General features: G+C 46.4%; 1 protein-coding gene across 4 annotated transcripts in view; it reads right to left on the reverse strand.

The window, feature by feature from the left end:
• LOC135897286 (probable cytochrome P450 12a5, mitochondrial) overlaps positions 1 to 17,703 on the reverse strand; it is a 169,632-nt gene that overhangs the window by 137,868 nt on the left and 14,061 nt on the right. Inside the window, exons 1-2 of one of the 4 annotated variants that reach the window (XM_070526740.1) lie at positions 16,014 to 16,143; positions 14,561 to 14,738 (exon numbers count right to left, since the gene is read on the reverse strand). The exons of 1 other annotated variant lie outside the window; for it this stretch is intronic. In XM_070526740.1, coding sequence (XP_070382841.1) covers positions 14,561 to 14,738; positions 16,014 to 16,031 — 196 coding nt within the window. In that variant the 5' untranslated portion in view covers positions 16,032 to 16,143. Of the gene's footprint in view, positions 1 to 4,667; positions 4,908 to 14,560; positions 14,739 to 16,013; positions 16,144 to 17,703 lie in introns of those variants that run through there. 2 more of the 4 variants (XM_070526742.1, XM_070526741.1) reach the window with 2 other exon arrangements.

Below are 17,703 nucleotides of genomic sequence, written 5' to 3' on the forward strand. Positions count from 1 at the left end.
CTCCGATTTCTCTGACGCGCATTGCGAAGTTCTGGCTCGCACGTGTGTCTCGATTTCACAGGCAGCTGCTTGTAATCGTTCTTTTTCACGTACCGACCCGGTGACACACCAGACTGTAATTTCATCCGCGCATAGGCCGTGCTGGATACCCGGGATGGCTTGTAGTTTCCTTGCAAGGCCTGTCATCGCCACGTTAAATGGCGTTGGCGAGATCAGTGCGCCCTGCGGAGTACCCTTGTTGGGTGCCATGAAAGTCTTGGTTTCTATTGCGCCAAATTTAATTTCAGCGGTTCGTTGGTTTAAAAAGCTGCGAACATAGTTGTAAATCCGCTCTCCGCAGTTTGTTTCAGCCAGGCCATCGAATATTCCTTGCTGGCTTACGTTATCAAAAGCTCATTTTATGTTGATGGCCATGACAACCTGTTTGCTTGATCTTGGTATATTTGTCAGGACTTCTTCCTTCAACTGTAGGAGGAAGTCTTGAGTTGAGAGCTTGCGTCTCAATGCAAACATAGTCTCTGGAATGATTTCATTGTCTTCCAAGTAGTTTTGTAATCTAGAGCTGACTATTCTTTCAAATAGTTTCCCAAGACAGGAAGTTAGGGAGATTTGTCAAAGGTTACTGATTGTTAATTTCTTGCCAGGCTTGGGAATGAAAACTATTTGAGCGTGCTTCCACTCCGTCGGAATCGTACCCTGTGGCCAATGTTCATTTATAAATGCAGTATAGGCTTGAAAAGCCTCATCGCTTAGGTTTCTAATCATGTGATTAGTTATCCGGTCTTTGCGTGCCGCTGTGTTTCGGGCCATTTTCGCTATGGCAGCTCTAACTTCTTCGATGGAGATGGGTTCATGGAGTTCAGGGTGTGGCGCCCCCCCCCCCCCGTATTTGGTCGCACAGGGTGTGGGAGATGGGTCTGCTCCGAAGCACTTGTTATATATTTCTTCGTTGAGTTCTTGTTCCATCCCTGGGTACGTATGGATTAGCCGTTCCACCGCTTTACAGCCCTCTTTCTTGGTTTTTGTTGGCTCCATAATTGCTCTTAGTATGCGCCAAGTTTTTGCGGTTCTCAGTGTGTCATTAAGGGAGTCACAGAAGCGTTCCCGATTGGACGTAGTTAGTGGCGTTGCGTACTCTTCCGCTTTGCGGGCGATTTCCGCAATGTGTACTTTTAGCTTCCGGTTCTGTCTGTCGCTTCAGTCTTTTCGTTAGTCCTCTACGTGCCTCCCAGAGATGCAGTAAGTGAGGGTCTATCTCAGCTATCTCACATGTGCGGGCTATTCCTTTTGTGACTTTATCCTTTTGTGTTCTTGAACTTTCACACCATTTACCTAAATCGTCGATTGTTGTGCTTCGTTGGCTCTGCATTCCTCGGTATTTCACCCAGTCGGTAATTTTGGGTATTCCTATGTGTCGTTTGATTTTCGCAGTGCAAATTGCGGTGCTGATGATGTAATAGTCACTGCCTAAGTTATCTAGGGTGTTTATCCGTCGCGCACCTTCACAATTCTGCACTATCGTAAGGTCAGGGCTGGTGTCCATGCTCGCACTGTTGCCCTGGCTAGTGGGCACTGTAGGATCCGTTATAATTGTCATGTCGAGTTGTTCTGTTTGTTCCAGATTGTTTCTGCCCCTAGCGTCCTGTTTCGGGTATCCCCAACTAGGATCGCTTGCGTTGAAATCACCTACTATCACCGGTGGACTTCCCTTTACCAGGCGGGCAGTTTCCAGCAAGAGTCTGTCAAATTTTGTCTCTCTGGCTTGGTGGACTGTAAATGTTTAGTATGAAGGCACCCTTTTTGTTCATGCCTTTATATATGATTTCCATTAGTAAATGGTTAATTGCTGATTATGTATGTATACTGCCTGCTTCCTGTTTTCTAAGTAAGATTTTATTAAAACCAGAGGTGTTCCGCAGATTCCACTTAGTGAAAGCTTGTAAATTATTATATTATGGTTGAGACAGTCAAACGCCTTACTAAAATCGATAAACAGGCCGAGAGTGAAAGGAGGGTGGTTTCGGTTGATCGCCATTTCCGGAAGCCAAATTGGGCGTCACATATAATATTCTTACAATCGAAAAATTTAGACAAACGGTTGAATATCACCTTTTGTAATCCCTTGGAAAATATGTGAATGGCAAAGACTGGCCTGTAATTGATTGTGTCGTTTCTGTCACCGCCCTCGAATAAGACGCTCACCCGACTTTTCTTCATTTCAACAGGATAGACGCCAGTTTCTAGAATCAGGTTAAAAATATGAGCAGTCACAGGAGCTATGAATTCTATGACATAGTTAAGTTGTTTTATTTGAAGGTTATCTCTGTCTAAGACATTGCTATGTTTATGAATGTCCTGTAAACCGCTAATTCGTCAGTAGGCTGAAGGAAAACACTGTCGGCGCATGTGTTCATCGGCATTTATGAATTCGGTATCTGATTTACTGGTATTCCAATGTTCTTGAAATGGCTATTCAAATGGTCAGAAAGTGATTTCCCCGACAGCTCACATCCTTTGTGGTTTATTCCGCCTACTGACGCATTCTTTCTGCCGCGGCGCATAACGTCATTTATCAATTTCCAAACTACATTGGGCTGTTTCCTTGCAAGTTCAGAAAAGTCTGCTGATACGTTCGCTTGGGTGTGTAAGCTCAGCGATTAGTTTGTTTCGTGCGCTTTTGAATCTAATCAAAATTTCTGGCGAGCGAGTACGTAGAAAAGCGTGATAAAGCTTATTCTTGTTCTTTATCATTTTAATATGTCTGGGTGTGACCCACGGCTTTCTGATTTTTTTTTAGTGTTTGATTTCTTTGAAAGGAAAATGTGAACAGTATATTGTTATGAATTCGGAAATGAACTTTGCGTATGCAGCATCTGCGTCTTTTATCCTGTATAAGTGGGACAAATCGTGAATACTAATGTTGTACTTGAATGTTTCCAGAGCGCTATTTGATATATATTGAGCAAAAATTGGCGTTTCAGGACGCCTGCAATTTTTTATTTGTGTAATAGAACATATACACAGGACAGTGATCGCTAGTATCTGAGGCAATGATGCCAGCTTGGTTGACGATAGTTTCAATATTGGTAATGAGGAGATCAATACAGAATAAAGTTGTATGTGTAACACGTGTAGGTGTGTTGATTAAATCCGTGAAACCAGTCGACTGAACGGTATAAGAAAACGTTGGGTTAGGGTGCTCTCACCTGGGACATCTACATCGAAACCTGCTCCGCAGATGAGGCAAAAAGTATTTGCGCTAACGTAGTCTAAATTGCTTCAAGGAAAGCTATGAACCTTGAAATAATGCCATTTGGAGGCCGGTGTACTACCGTTAATATTTGCAAGTGGCAGTTCAATGTTAACATCTCATAATCACTCGTTGGAATGCAGAACTCCGGAACAGGAACGCAATGGTACTGTGTTTCAATGTATGCGGCAACACCGACACCGCGCCTGTTCGGCCGGTTAATGAAATAATTACTGTATCCATTTAGGCGTAGTGCGCTGCTATCGCTATTGAACCATGTTCCGGCTAGAATAATATTATTAATATGAAAACTGAATTCGCTCACACGTTCTCTTATCTGGTCTTCCTTATTATTAGCGGAGCGAGTACTGATATCTAAAATTGAACTAAGAGGCTGGTGTGGAAGCTGAACGCGAGAGGGTAAAATGAAATCGTAATATTCCATTTTGACCGTTTATGTCATATCGACGTATCGAATAGCAGAACTTGGTTCAGGGCCCGCATAGGCAGAGTTCGATTCACCAGATAAAGGAGCACCTGTAGCTTCAGGGACCGGGCCTATCTTTGCTAGGTCCCCTTCAAAAGATATATATGTAACTTCAGAGTTATAAGCCCGCCTTGCAAAGATCTTACCATTGCTTGTCCAAAGTGACTTCCATTTATAGTTATGCTTCCGTTTCACAGCCATTTCTATCCGTTTTTTTTTGTGCTGGACAAAGGTGTTCGTTCACATATACCGGTGTTTTATCCTCTAGTCTTATGTCTTTGTTAGTGAGCCTTGTCTTCTTTGCTTTCCTGAGAGCAGCATCACGCTATGTTCTTGACTTTAATTGAACCACTATGTTTGTTATGGCAGCCTTCCGGCTGGGAACACGATGGCATCTTTCGATGTCAGATTCAGGGATAGGTTCTTTGATGGCGTTTCCAATCCCGGACAAAATGGCCACAACGTTTTCGCTCTCCTCGACGACCCCAAAAATCTCAAGATTTGCTTTCCGTGAGTATTTCTCTGAATGAACAACTCGCTTTTCTATGTCTGAGGCAGTCATTTCAAGAGTAGAGCATTTAGCCTTAAGCACATCATTTTCACTTGCTTTTTCTGTGCTTTTTGATTTTTGGCCCTGCAGTTCTTTTTTCATATAGCGAATTTCAGCATAAGCGTACTCAAGACTCTGAGTAAGATTACGTTGTTCAAGGCGTAAGTCCCTGATTCTATTACGAAGTTCCCTTTCCATCGATTCCTTGAATGTCTTTAGTTCTGTTTGAGCTCTTCTTTTAGCCTAGCAAAGTCGTCTTTCATTTTAGCCAAATCTTTCTACATGCTACACAAGACAACCAACACAGTAAGCACTAGAATTTGACAATTGGCAATAGCGGCGACTGACGCAGGGAAAAGACACGTGTGTACCGTACTAACCTACACCAAAAAGAAAGCAGCAGGCGCTTAGATGATGCTCTTTTGTCGCCACCACTGCCAAGTGAGCCGGCCAGTGAAACGATGCCTTCCTTTAAAGCCAGCTGCTCTTCGAGATGCAGTAGATACTTGCACAGATACGCCTCCTGGTGGTGACGCCCCTTAGTAATGACATTGCTCGGATACGGCGCGTGGGAGCCGTACCGGTAAAGAGCGTCGGATGCAGCTGTGCTGATCGGTGATCTGTAGCAAAAAAAAGCAGCAGGTGCTTAGATTATGATCTGTTGTCGCCACCATTGCTAAGTCCGCAGATTGCGCACATTCCCCTATCACCTGATTAATAGTCTGAATATGATCTATTGTTGAGTAGCCTTTACGGAATCCTGCCTGGCCCTTTGGTTGACGGAAGTCTAAGGTTAAGGTGTCTAAGGTGTCACCAAGTTTCCGGTACGCTCGAAGTTATAGGGCATCCCGTATACAGGGTGGCCAGTTTTTCCAGAACAATCTGCTCACCATCCTTCAACAAATCTGCTGTTACCTGATCCTCCCCAGCTGCCTTCCCCCTTTGCGTAACTCCAAATGCTTTTTTTACTTCTGGCGCTACTTGTGGGATTTTAAATTCCTCTAGACTATTCTCTCTTCCATTACCGTCGTGAGTGCCAATGGTACTGTAGAAATCTCTATAGAACTCCTCAGCTGCATGAACGATTTCATCCACATTAGTAATAAATTGCCGGCTTTGTCTCTTAACGCATTCATCTGATTCTTGCCTATTCCTAGTTTATTCTTCACTGCTTTTAGGCATCTATATATATATATATATACATATACGGGGGTATGGAGCGAACCACCATGCATATATATATATATATATATATATATATATATATATATATATATATATATATATATGCATGGTGGTTCGCTCCATACCCCCGTCGCTTACACTTCGCCCCTTGAAGAGGCAAGACGTGTGTCGAGTGAGCGTCAGAACAGCACTTTGCAATGTGTTAAATGTGGTATCATTCATGGATGCAGGACCTCAAACACATGTGCCGTAATGCCTGCTGCATTTCGCTCGCATATGCAGTTGAACTACAATTTTGTTCCCTCCCCATGGGCAGAGTAGCCAAACTGGACGTCCATGGCTAACCTCCCTGCCTATTCTCTCTTCCATTCTCTATCCTCTTCTCTATAATGCTGTGCTTTCTCTGAATGAACAACTCGCTTTTCCAGGTCTGAGGCAGTCATTTCAAGAGTAGAGCATTTAGCCTTAAGCACATTATTTTCACTTTCTTCTTCTGTGCTTTTTGATTTTTTGGTCCCGCAGTTCTTTCTTCATATCGCGGATTTCAGCATAAGCCTGCCTGATTCCATCACCGGTGGCCTAGGACGAAGTAAGAAATTAAGGACACAACTGGCCTGGTCACGGGAAGCGCTTTACGGATTCTTCATGCGTCGATTTAAAATATGCATTTCTTATCTAATCCTAAATGACCGCGATATAGGCGAGTTACGGTAGCTCGTGGGTTTGGGCTAACGACGCTCTTACGCAGCCCTTTCGTTATGTGTGTTTTTGCAAACTGGAGTAAAGGGCAGGAAGGTAACACGCCTTCCCGAAATGAATCATTCCGACTAGCTCTTCCTTCGATGGTTCGACATATGTCAAGGACCCACAATACGCGCCACCTTCAGGTCGGTATCATCTTGCAAAGGGGGAATTCAGTTGAAACGTTCTCATGCGGATAGGCTTTTAATTATCATAATGATATTTTATTGTAATTTCCTTCCTTGCCATGAAGTGAAAACGGACTAACAAGCATTCAAAATTTTTTTATTCTTAAGACCTCCTGTGAATATAAGGTAATTGACTTTTACAACATCCATAATTGAAAAGTAAGTTAAGGACAATAAATGGTTGTGTAAATGTGTAAACACACGCGCAACAAAAGTCCTAGTCCATTGCCCAGTATTAACACACTGAAGATGTAGCACGTCTATACTCTCACGTTGTAGTGATGAAAAGAGTGAGTCACGAATCTAAGTCATAAGGTGAGCTTGCGTTGGGAAAAAAAAAAATAACTCTCAAAGCCCGATGGCTGCGCGCAAAGCAGTGCTTCCTCGGAATCTGATGTACGGATACAGGCCTCGGTTTATCGCATTGGAATGATTGTACATTGCAGCCAAACTCGAGCACTCAAATGTGATCCAGAATGTGCGCCAGCATTCGCTTCACATACGCTATCTGATTAGACAACGCTCTTTTGCTTTTGAATCAGTGACAACATTATGGATATTTCAAATACATGGAGGCGCTTCTTAAGCCAAACGATATCCTTGGAACAGTGGTTAGACGCAAAAGAATGCTCACCCACAAAAGAAAAAAAATAGTGTACAGTTGCTTGAAATAATAGCTGGAACTTAGTGATCGTGGTAAAAAGGGCCCCCAAGAGAGCACAGTGGAGCCGACATACCAAAAATTCAAGAGCTAAACGCTTTCCGATTACGGGTAGGTATGAAAACAGCATTTCGTGGTTCAGTATAGCCGTGTAGTCCAGGGCCAGTTCCACCACGGGTACTGTATCATAGCTCATATTTCATATGATTATGTGTATGTCAGCAGTGTCAGCAATTCACAGTATTTACTTCTCTAGATCTAACCATTAGACAGCCAAAATATATGAAGCAAAACCCTCATCCTAATACTTCAGTACTTTTCGTTCCAACGTGCATGTCCGCGCTGATCTATATATCACAAAGTACTGAAGATGTATGCAATGCTTTCCCCTAGGCACCTGTTTTTATTCCTGGTGATGCCAGGAAACCGAGTCCGATGCCGCCAACACTCAGAAATTTATTTGGAAACGCACACAATGGTTTTGCACACCTTCTGTGATGTACCATAACGCTGAGGTGCTTCTTGTATAATGCAGCCGAATCGGTTGTAAAGGTAGAAGTGCGCGGTTGGACACATGCGTTTAAGCTCACGAACTTGATTTGCGCCAAGATAACATGTGCAAATTTGCATACTTGCTTTATAAGAACCCTACTGCACCATCAATAGGCCGGCTGCTTTTACCTGCACCAAACAAAACTATTAAACTAATGAAAATATTGCTGACATCATTTTATTCTTCGAGTGTTCAGATTGGTAACCTCTAGATACCGAGTAAGCTCACAAGTTGTGTGCATATTTACAGGAGGTACGTTAATTAAATTTTCAACAATTGATCTTGGGTGGCTAAAGAAAATTACAAGTTTGGAGCTCGCCCTCGAGATTAGAATAGCGAAGAGAATTTGATTAAACATACTTCTGTAAGAGCTATGCGAACAAAAATGTTCCATTTAGACGCTATTGGAAAGCGTAATTGACGCAGGAAAAGAGCATCTGTAAGGTCACCGAAAAAAGAGCGCCTCAAGACGGGACACAAAGGAGGTTCCCACATACACACTGCGCTAACAACTTGAAGTGCTGTTTTTTCTGTGATAAGGAATCAACTAGCCCGTCAGACAATCCTTGCAAAACTGCAAAGACAACCTGGCCGCACCTAGCCATTTGTGATGTGATCACAAGTATGGCTCCGTGAGCATGTCCCTTGCGGCCAGTCCACTTTCTATTTTTATTCGCGCTGTTTGTTCGAAGGTAAGCAGATTAAAGTTTAGTTTCAATATAGCAGTGAACGTGTGAAGCGATGAAATGAAGCGACGATGAAGCGACGAGTGAAGCGATGCATGAGGCAATGATGGAGCAGATTTAGCGCGTCGCTGGCATCAAGACAATGCGCTGTCCGATGGAAGGAAGATAACAAAAGTGAACAGCTTGCTAGCTGCTCACGGAGCCATGCCGATGGCGATGGTGCCATCATGATGAAATCTGGGGCGGCAATATTGACGGCTGAGGCGTTTCTGTCTTTCGTTTTTTTTTTTTCTTCCAGAAAAAATGAGTGAACATGTGTACATAATGGTTTTAAACCCTCCGAATTCGAATATCGTATCGAAATTAAGCGAAAGAATGCGCAAATATATTTTATTTCGACGAAAAGTGCAGCAGCGGACACGGCCAGGTCGCGCGTCTCGTTTCCGCCTGTGATTGGTCGGGCGACCCGTGACGTCAACTTTAGTGGCCGACCGCTGCCGCTCCACATGAAGCGCGGTGCCAGGTAGTTTGGTGCCGTAATGGAAAATTAACAGGTAATAGAAAATTTAGAGAGACTGCGTTTTTCTGAAGAGTTCGGCGTTGCTCCCTACATGTACGAGCCGATTGCAAAGAGCCGGCCTCTCGAAGAAGCAAACGATGCTGGTGCGAGCAGTGCTTTCGACGAGAACGAAAGCGAAGTCTTGGGATCTCCTCGTGTTGGAAATGCTCTTTGGTGAGTATGTTTTTTGCAAAGCGATCTAGTGATCTCGCCGATCTTTCGCCGACCTAGTGAGCTCGTTTCCGGTCAGACAACTGCAGTGTTGTGTTCCTGCATGCCTCCTCGTGGAACGTAAGCGGGGATGCGATCGTCGGCATTTGTGCGCTGTCCAAAGCTGTCGGCAACCTACAAAGACGGTTCAAACGCGTGAAAAGCTTCCCGGTTCATGCAGTACGTGTAGTGACCTTCATCTGTGCGCCATCCGCACACTACTCGTAACCAAAATCGTAAAGGCGGCGAATTCCTTCGGCTACGTGAGACGGTCGGTTTCTCGCTGTGCGAGAGAGACGGGGGGAGCGTAGCGTCCTGGCGTGCGCCGGCTTTCCGGCACATGCAAACTCTACATTTGCACTGCGTTATGGTAGCTGCGTGCAGGCTGTTTTACATCACCATTATCATCAGCCTGGTTAGGCCCACTGCAGGGCAAAGGCCTCTCCCATATTTCTCCAACAACCCCGGTCATGTACTAATTGTGGCCACGCCGTCCCTGCAAACTTCTTAATCTCATCCGCCCACCTAACTTTCTGCCGCCCCCTGCTACGCTTCCCTTCCCTTGGGATCCAGTCCGTAACCCTTAATGACCATCGGTTATCTTCACTCCTCATTACATGTCCTGCCCATGCCCATTTGTTTTTCTTGATTTCAACTAAGATGTCATTAACTCGCGTTTGTTCCCTGACCCAATCTGCTCTTTTCTTATCCCTTAACGTTACACCTATCATTCTTCTTTCCATAGCTCGTTGCGTCGTCCTCAATTTGAGTAGAACTCTTTTCGTAAGCCTCCAGGTTTCTGCCCCGTAGGTGAGTACTGGTAAGACACAGCTATTATATACTTTTCTCTTGAGGGATAATGGCAACCTGCTATTCATGATCTGAGAATGAACAGCAGCTGTTTTACAACACACGTGCAAATAGAAAATTCGCGGCGCTTTGCGACGAAACCTGCGTCGAGGGCGGGAAATAAACATGCACCTTCCGTTCAGCGTGCTAACATGAAGGAGCTCGCAGTAAATCAAAATCCAGGTTTGGGCGAGTTCGTGTATTCATAAGGCCTTCCAACACCAGTTATCATCAGTCAGTCCGCACTCGTGCCGTCTTTGTTTTCGGTGCTCCGATCTTTTCGCGCTGCGTTTAGAAAGCCTGCTAGTGGAAATTCTGGTGATAATCGTCGTCACGGAAGTGGTTGGAGCACAGCAGTGTTGTTCTTGAGGGCTTGAAATTCTTTCGCTTTACAGCAGCCTCCCACTTCCTTAAAAGCTTCTTGTCTTGTGGGAAGCAATGGAAGACAACATCGTCGCGGCCGCTGGTGTTCGTGCAACCGTAGGCTGCACAGAAAGACGGCATGATCGGCCCACCACATCAGTTGATGCTGCGCACGTCGACCACCACTATACATACACACAGACGCACCAACAAAGAAATGCAGGGTCGATCGAAGCAGATTACGACGGCACGCACGCAGAAACAAGCACGGTCAGGCACGGTCGCGCAGGCTGCGAAGGAGCAAAACACTAAAGTTGACGTCACAACACCGCGGTTTCCGGTCTCTGCTTGCATCGTCAGCGTCAGCAGCAGCGCGCGGCATTCGACGGGGGGCGGAGCTACAGCGCAATTTCAACCGACGATTGCGTCGCTCCTATTTGAAAAAAAAACCCCCAGATTTGACCTACATGGTTTATAAGGTTCCTGCATCCGTATATGAGCGTCTTATTGAATTCGACAGACTCTTCAGCTTCCCTTTAAGGGCTTGTTTCCGCACATCATGTCAGCGTGTAGAAAAAAAAAATTGACAGTGGCTTAGCTCGGCTATGCCAGCATGTCCGCAGCGAAAACTGAAGCATAGCATGGTTAGTCTTGGTTAATCTTGATTGCAAGTCCAGGTTAGTCTGCTTGTCTAGCTATTTTGCTGCATTTAGCCAGTCGTTCGGCGCTCTGTTCGTCTGTTTCCTGTGCGATTCATTTCCTCTTCATCTCGTTCCAATGTAGATTCCAGGCCTCCTGCTTATCAGAATTGTCGCCATTCATACTGCCGCCTCAACTATAGTTGCGACGCACGCGAGCTCTCTTTTATGCGAAGCATATTACGAGGGCTCAACCCAGCTCCTCAGGCGCGGCGGTGACCATGAAATCACGTGACACCGTGACGTCACGACAGAGGAGAACCGGCGCTCCAACTCCCGCCGTCGCTCGCGGCGTCGCGCCCCGCATCGGACGCGGTGCGCGTCGAGCAACGCAGCGTTCGGCGCGACAACGAAATGTGCGCCTGAGCAAGCGCCGCACGCCTGAGCCGACGTTATGCGAAGCATATTACGAGGGCTCAACCCAGCTCCTCAGGCGCGGCGGTGACCATGAAATCACGTGACACCGTGACGTCACGACAGAGGAGAACCGGCGCTCCAACTCCCGCCGTCGCTCGCGGCGTCGCGCCCCGCATCGGACGCGGTGCGCGTCGAGCAACGCAGCGTTCGGCGCGACAACGAAATGTGCGCCTGAGCAAGCGCCGCACGCCTGAGCCGACGCCGACGACACCGGCTTTTCTGCGACACGAGCTCCTTAACGCTGTCGCGTTAAAATAAAGGCTAGTATGCTTCGCATCCTGGGCTTAACCTTAGCTAAGCCACAGCCATTTTTTCAATCCTCCGACATATTATCAGGCAAGCGACGCAGCTGGCGAAGCAAGCGGAGGCGAGCGCAATGACGCGGAACGAAGTGTGACGTCATACCAAATGGGGGCTGCGGAGGCGCGGCGCTGCGCAGCGGCGGAACACCTGTTGCTTGGTGATACTAGTGGCACATGTGCAGTAGTGACTAGGGAGCGAGCGAGAGAGAGGAAAATTCGCGGCGAGGCGCGCGTTGTAATGTCATGTGCCTTCTCTGAGCATGACCACGGCGAAATCGCCAGTTCACGGCCAGTAACGCTTTCTCATTAAAATCCCGTAGATAGTTTAATGCTTGGTCGACCCGCCACGGAGGTGGAATTCGTCATTAATATGCCCACATACACAGCTTCCCTGGTCATACATCTTCCCATATTGGAAGGGAACTGAGTTTTTTTTTGCGTTGATTTTGCTTTCAGAAAGAGATAAAGCTCTAAATGCAGTGTCATTCGTTCTTATCTCGTAGATTGAAGTGCGGGTTTAAATAAACTCGATATCCGATTCATCCCCAAGAGTGGGGGGAAAATGCTTGCTAGGTCAATAGCTCACACACACACGCAAACACACACACACAGACACACACAACACACACACACACGTGATCGCACAAATGCACACACACATAGATACGAGAATCTTCGCCCGTATTCACATTTAAACGCGCCCACGCATGCACACGCGCACAAAAGCGTATCCACGCATACACAAATAAGCGTATGCTCGCAAACGCATACAAGCACTTGTGTGCATGAATAATCGAACACGGAGACGCAAACACGCACGCACACGCAAATGTAAGTAGACACGCACGCACGCTCAGGGCGTGCTCACCCATATACACACTCTCTCCTTCCCTGCTGCGTCACAAAAACATGCGCGGGCAAACAGACTGAATGACGCTCGATCTACAATTGCCGTTGAAGCTCCAGCTGTAATATATCGCTTTAAGGTTTAAATTTCGCGCTTCTTCAAGTCAATGTACCCTATGCTGACAGGGCCCAAAAGAATTTGCTCCTATCACGTAACATCACTCCCACCCCCCACCGAAACTCTTCTTTAACGCAGCACCAATTTTTCGGTGCCATAAATGCATATGTTGTTATAGGGGACTACCCTATCGGCGCAGACAGCTGGAAGTTGTTTATGCTCGTGTATTATACAGAAATAAAAGTGTTTAAACTTTTTCCCATTCACTTACGCTTGTGCATCGCTGTGAAGTTCCACAGGATGGTGAAGGTGCAATGTGCAGAATTCCTGAGTATATCCATGCTACAAGGCACGATGGTCGTTTTTTTAGACGTAACAAAAAGACATGGGGATGGCCGTTGTTATGTTTTCCAAGTAGTCAAATCTGATAATAAAAGCCATGACTTAACAAATAAGCAACAAAATAGAAAATATATTCGAGGATATTAGAAACGCAGTTTTTGAAAAACCCAAAATTGAAAGCAAATCTTGAGTTTGTATTTCCGCATGTGGTGGGAGGCTCTCGAACTCAGTCCTACGCAGCATTAAAAGTGCGTCACACAATAGAACCGCTACCTGCATGACGCAGTACGACAGCTGCGAGCAATCAAATGATTCGGCCACGGATTCCAACGCTCCGTGGCGTGATGTGCTCGGGTTTTGATATACGCCACGCGAACTCGCACAAGTGTGTTTCAGAAATCGCTTTTGGGAACAATGTTACGCCGTGGGTAAAGAGTCGAGATAGGCATCAGTCGAAAGCTGAATTTCCGGACTACTTACGCTACAGTGACTAATACGATAGCAGCCGCAGTTTTATTACATCTACCGCTTTTGTTCCGAAAATTGAGTACAAATTTTCGTCGTTTCCATAGGCGTCTACTGCTTAATCTTTAACCGCTCTGGGAACGAACTCATTCCTTGCCACAGCATGATCACAGAGTTTGGCTCGTTTGGATTGTCTTCTAGAACATGTCTCTCGCCTGGCTTTCTCAATATTAGACCTGCAGCTTTATTTATTCGCGAAAAACCCGCTCGTTCCATTGAAAACACGCCGAATTCATGCCAGGGCCACTTGGGGCGCTAGTTGGTACTTGTCCAGAAGAGCTAGATATGCGTGCCGAAATGTAATGCCAACAGAATTGTAGCGCTGGTAGGCTCAGACGTGTCACTTTGAGTCAGGGAGCCAGTGTTTACCGAGTTATTTACGGCTACATTTGTCCTCAAGCATTGCAGCAAGTTGACGGCAATGCTGTCAGTCTAATCATTCAAAATTTGCACCACTCATTCGGCTCAGATAAGGAGCATACTTTTAATACTTACAGTAATTGCCTTTCTCCTTGATGCTACTATCGCAAATGAACCAAGTGCCTTAATCGACTCTGAATAAGGAGTATTCACAACAGTATACGCCGTACTGTGCTTCCTGACAATAGAAGCAGCGTCGGGTTGGGGGGAGTGGGATTCCTCGGTAACATCAAGAACGTTCTTCTCCTATTGTAGAAGTTGCACATTTCACAGCAGTGACAGCCTTAATCTCCTGGCACAAGAAGCTCTGCTTCTGCGATAAATGTATGCGAAAGATGGCGGCGATGGCCACGCAGACTCCATGCTCCTAATATTTCCGATATTTAACAAGGCTTTTTTTGACGTGATGACGTAAAGGAGCCTGCGTCGCGGAAAATCCGGCGTAGGCGTTCCACGTCGGCGTCCGGCGGCGGACGTCGTTTGGGCAAAAACATTTCGAGCCACCCATACTCAGGCCATCTTTGTAACGCAAGCAATATACTGAACTAATTGAATTTCTCAAGCTAGAATACGTGGGAAAATCATTGACTACGCCATGCACGTTACCTACAGACATTATTTGAAGAAACAGCCTGAGCCACAGCCAGAGCCACGGCCGATACCACAGCCGACGTCACAGGCGCTGCAACAGCCGGTGCAACAGCCGGTGCCACAGCCGGAGTCACAGTTGCATCAAACGATACAGTGCACCGCGCTAGAGTCCACCGCCCGAATTGTCCGAAGAAGACCTGGAATTGGTCGCGAGGCTTCAGTCGCTCGTCAATACCCTTCGTGTACTTTTCAGCAAGTTGCATACTCCGTCACTGCTAAGTGCAGTGTAAGTACTGGATGCTCTTAAAATCCAGTGCTTGCAACAATCGAGTAAGCCCCATAACTCACCCGCAGCCTCCTATTTGCCCAACGACCACTGGCCCTTTGGTCGTCCCACATGTGATCAACGCAGATCACCACCTATGTAACTCCAGTTTGGTGTCACGGTGTTTCACTGCATTCAGTCATCACTTCCTTCATCCTTTCTTCTTTCTATTCCCCTTTTCCCTCACCCCTAGTGTAGGGTAGCAAACCCGACGCTCGTCTGGTTGACCTTCCTGCCTTTCGTATCTTTGCTACCTCTCTCTATGTATATTGCTCTCTGGTTCTAATTTGACCATACTGCAAAACGTAGTTCTGTTAAGCGGAAACTACGATACCCTTTTTTCCAGCGTTTCTACAGCTCACATACCGGCCACGGCGTCTGGCATTTGCTTGCGCCAGCGCGCGGGTGTATCGCGGGCCACGGAGCGGTGTGCTCGGTTCCGTGCAATACCTCCAGCTGGCGCTCGCCTCCCTACATCGCGGCCCACTCAAGAGGCCGCATTTCTCCCACAAAGCCCGCTTTCGTGCAACGTGCCTAGCGATCGCTGCCAGCATTTCTCGGTAAACATTGCCGTTGTGTCCCAATTGCCGGTAAGCGTGAGAAGCACTAAGTTATCTTTCAATGCTATCGCGTTCCATTCTTAAAGGCGAAGCTTAAGCGTCCTCGAAGTTATTACATGTGTTATCGCTGCATCGACCTTTGGTGGGAGTCGAACCCACGACCTTTGGTGATACTTGAAGTTATGAACCCTAGACCTTTGTTAGGAGTTGAAGCTATGACGGTTGTTTGTAATGAACGGAAGTTAATTAACATAAGTTATTTGATGCACTGGAACCCACGACATTTGGGGAGTCGAGCCCACGACGTTTACTGTTATGAAGGTGACGGCGATTCAGCCACGGTTAATTTAGATGCAGATAAGGCACTTGAACCCACGGGTTTTTGTGGGAGTCAAACCGTAGACTTTTGATGATAGTCGAATCCACCTTTCTAGTATTAGTTTTAGGGGGCTTAGTTATTCCCCTTAGTTCGCTTAGGTGACTAAGTGAAGTACACTGAGCGAATTAAGGGCGATAACCAGGAGAATTAAGAGGATGAGTAAGCGAATTAGGAGGGATGACAAAGCGAAGTAGACTAAGCGAATTACCTGGGATATATACGTCATGCGTCCGTCTTTAATGCAGCAGCACTTGGACTTCCACCTTCTCGTCGTCTCATCCCATGAATTCTTCCAATACTGCCACTCTCAATGGCGATCATAGCTGGTCGCATGTACAAAGCGTTACAAACAGGAAATGAGGATTTTAAACAGAGCATTGTATGGAATGATGATGACGATGATGAAATATCCTTTATTTTATAAATAGAGCCGCCAATTTTCTGAGAGAAATCATAAAATTCCGAGGACACCTATGCACTTTCTTTGAGATATGGATGCGAAAGCATTAATGTCCAATCTAACAGCGCTGAGTGGTCCTTTGAATTTTGCGCTGCGAGTAATATACCATAGCATTGCAGGCTTGCTGCCCGAGCCAGCAAGCCTGCGGTGCCAACGCTGCATGCCACCGACGGGGCGATGCCCGTCGGGCGACGCGTAACGGCGATTGCAGCTCTCTTCGCGCAACCCCTGCCACGCTGTCGCTGCCAGCAAGTATTCCCTTGCGCCCGCTCTGCTGCGTTGAGGGGCTCTGATGACAGGGCGTCGCAGCCCAAGGCAACGCGAGTTCAGGCGCGTTTTGCGTCTTACACAGGACAGTCGCCGGTTTTTTTTTTTTTCGCTCTGTAGGCCAATTGACGCTTTCGCCTAAAAAAATACGCGGATCCCATGCACTGTGAGAATTGGTGGAAACGAATCATTTTGTGCTCTTTGCTTTGATTCACAATAATTACCGGTGACATTCACCACCAGGGTTTTATTTCTTCAACGTTTATTCCTTTAGGAGAGTTCCGAGTTGATGTGACACCTTACTTTGCGTTCAGCTTTACTTTATATCTGCGTAGTGCAGAGAACACCCAAGGAAGGTGGTTTGCTTTAGGAGTTGTTCTGCCCAATTTTTATTATCTACGAGACGGTTTGGCATTGTCATTACCTCACATGACACATCGCATTGTGGCAGAATAGCTGTACATGTTAAAACAACAAGCGGGTTATGAGACAAGCCGTAGTCGCAATGTCCGGATTAATTTTGACACCCTGGTGTTCCTTAAATGCACCTGAACTGAGTGCACGAGCGTTTTCATATTTAGCTCCTGTCCAATTGCGGATGCCGTGGTCGGGATCAAACCCGTCGATCGTTGTTATAGCCGCAAAGCTAGCGCGGCGGGCACAGAAGTGTTCATTTGACGTACGAACACTTCCGTAGTATCGCGCAGACTCTACGGTGATCTAATGGAGCTCTGTGTGTGCGTGCCCTGCGTCAGTTGTTCACTTGGGTAATTTTCGTGGTGCTTATTTTTCACAAATAGCAGAAACGCACAGTGTCGTACCTTCAGTTTTCCTGTATCCACTGTCGTGTCTGTAGTAGTACCCTTTCCTTGCATTTTAGGTAGGTTTTTCCCTGTCCCGCCATTCCCATTGTATGGAAACGTTGAGCGAAGACTGGCAAGGCTGTTGCTATTCACTCGTTTTGTGACTGCGGCGGTTCCCCGCATTCTCTGATTCACATACCTGCCCTCTCTCTACCAATGCACCTACCTCTCCTCAAGACTTGCACCTTAATAGAGGGACAAACGCTGGAGTTTCTAGAATGGGTTCTTGGGAGGCCACAGATAATTACATGTGACAGTGCGCATGGAGCTGTACAGGGCATGGTGCGCACGCGAGGCGATGGAAAGGT

This window comes from Dermacentor albipictus, chromosome 10 (assembly GCF_038994185.2).
Source record: "Dermacentor albipictus isolate Rhodes 1998 colony chromosome 10, USDA_Dalb.pri_finalv2, whole genome shotgun sequence".
Classification (NCBI taxonomy): domain Eukaryota; kingdom Metazoa; phylum Arthropoda; class Arachnida; order Ixodida; family Ixodidae; genus Dermacentor; species Dermacentor albipictus.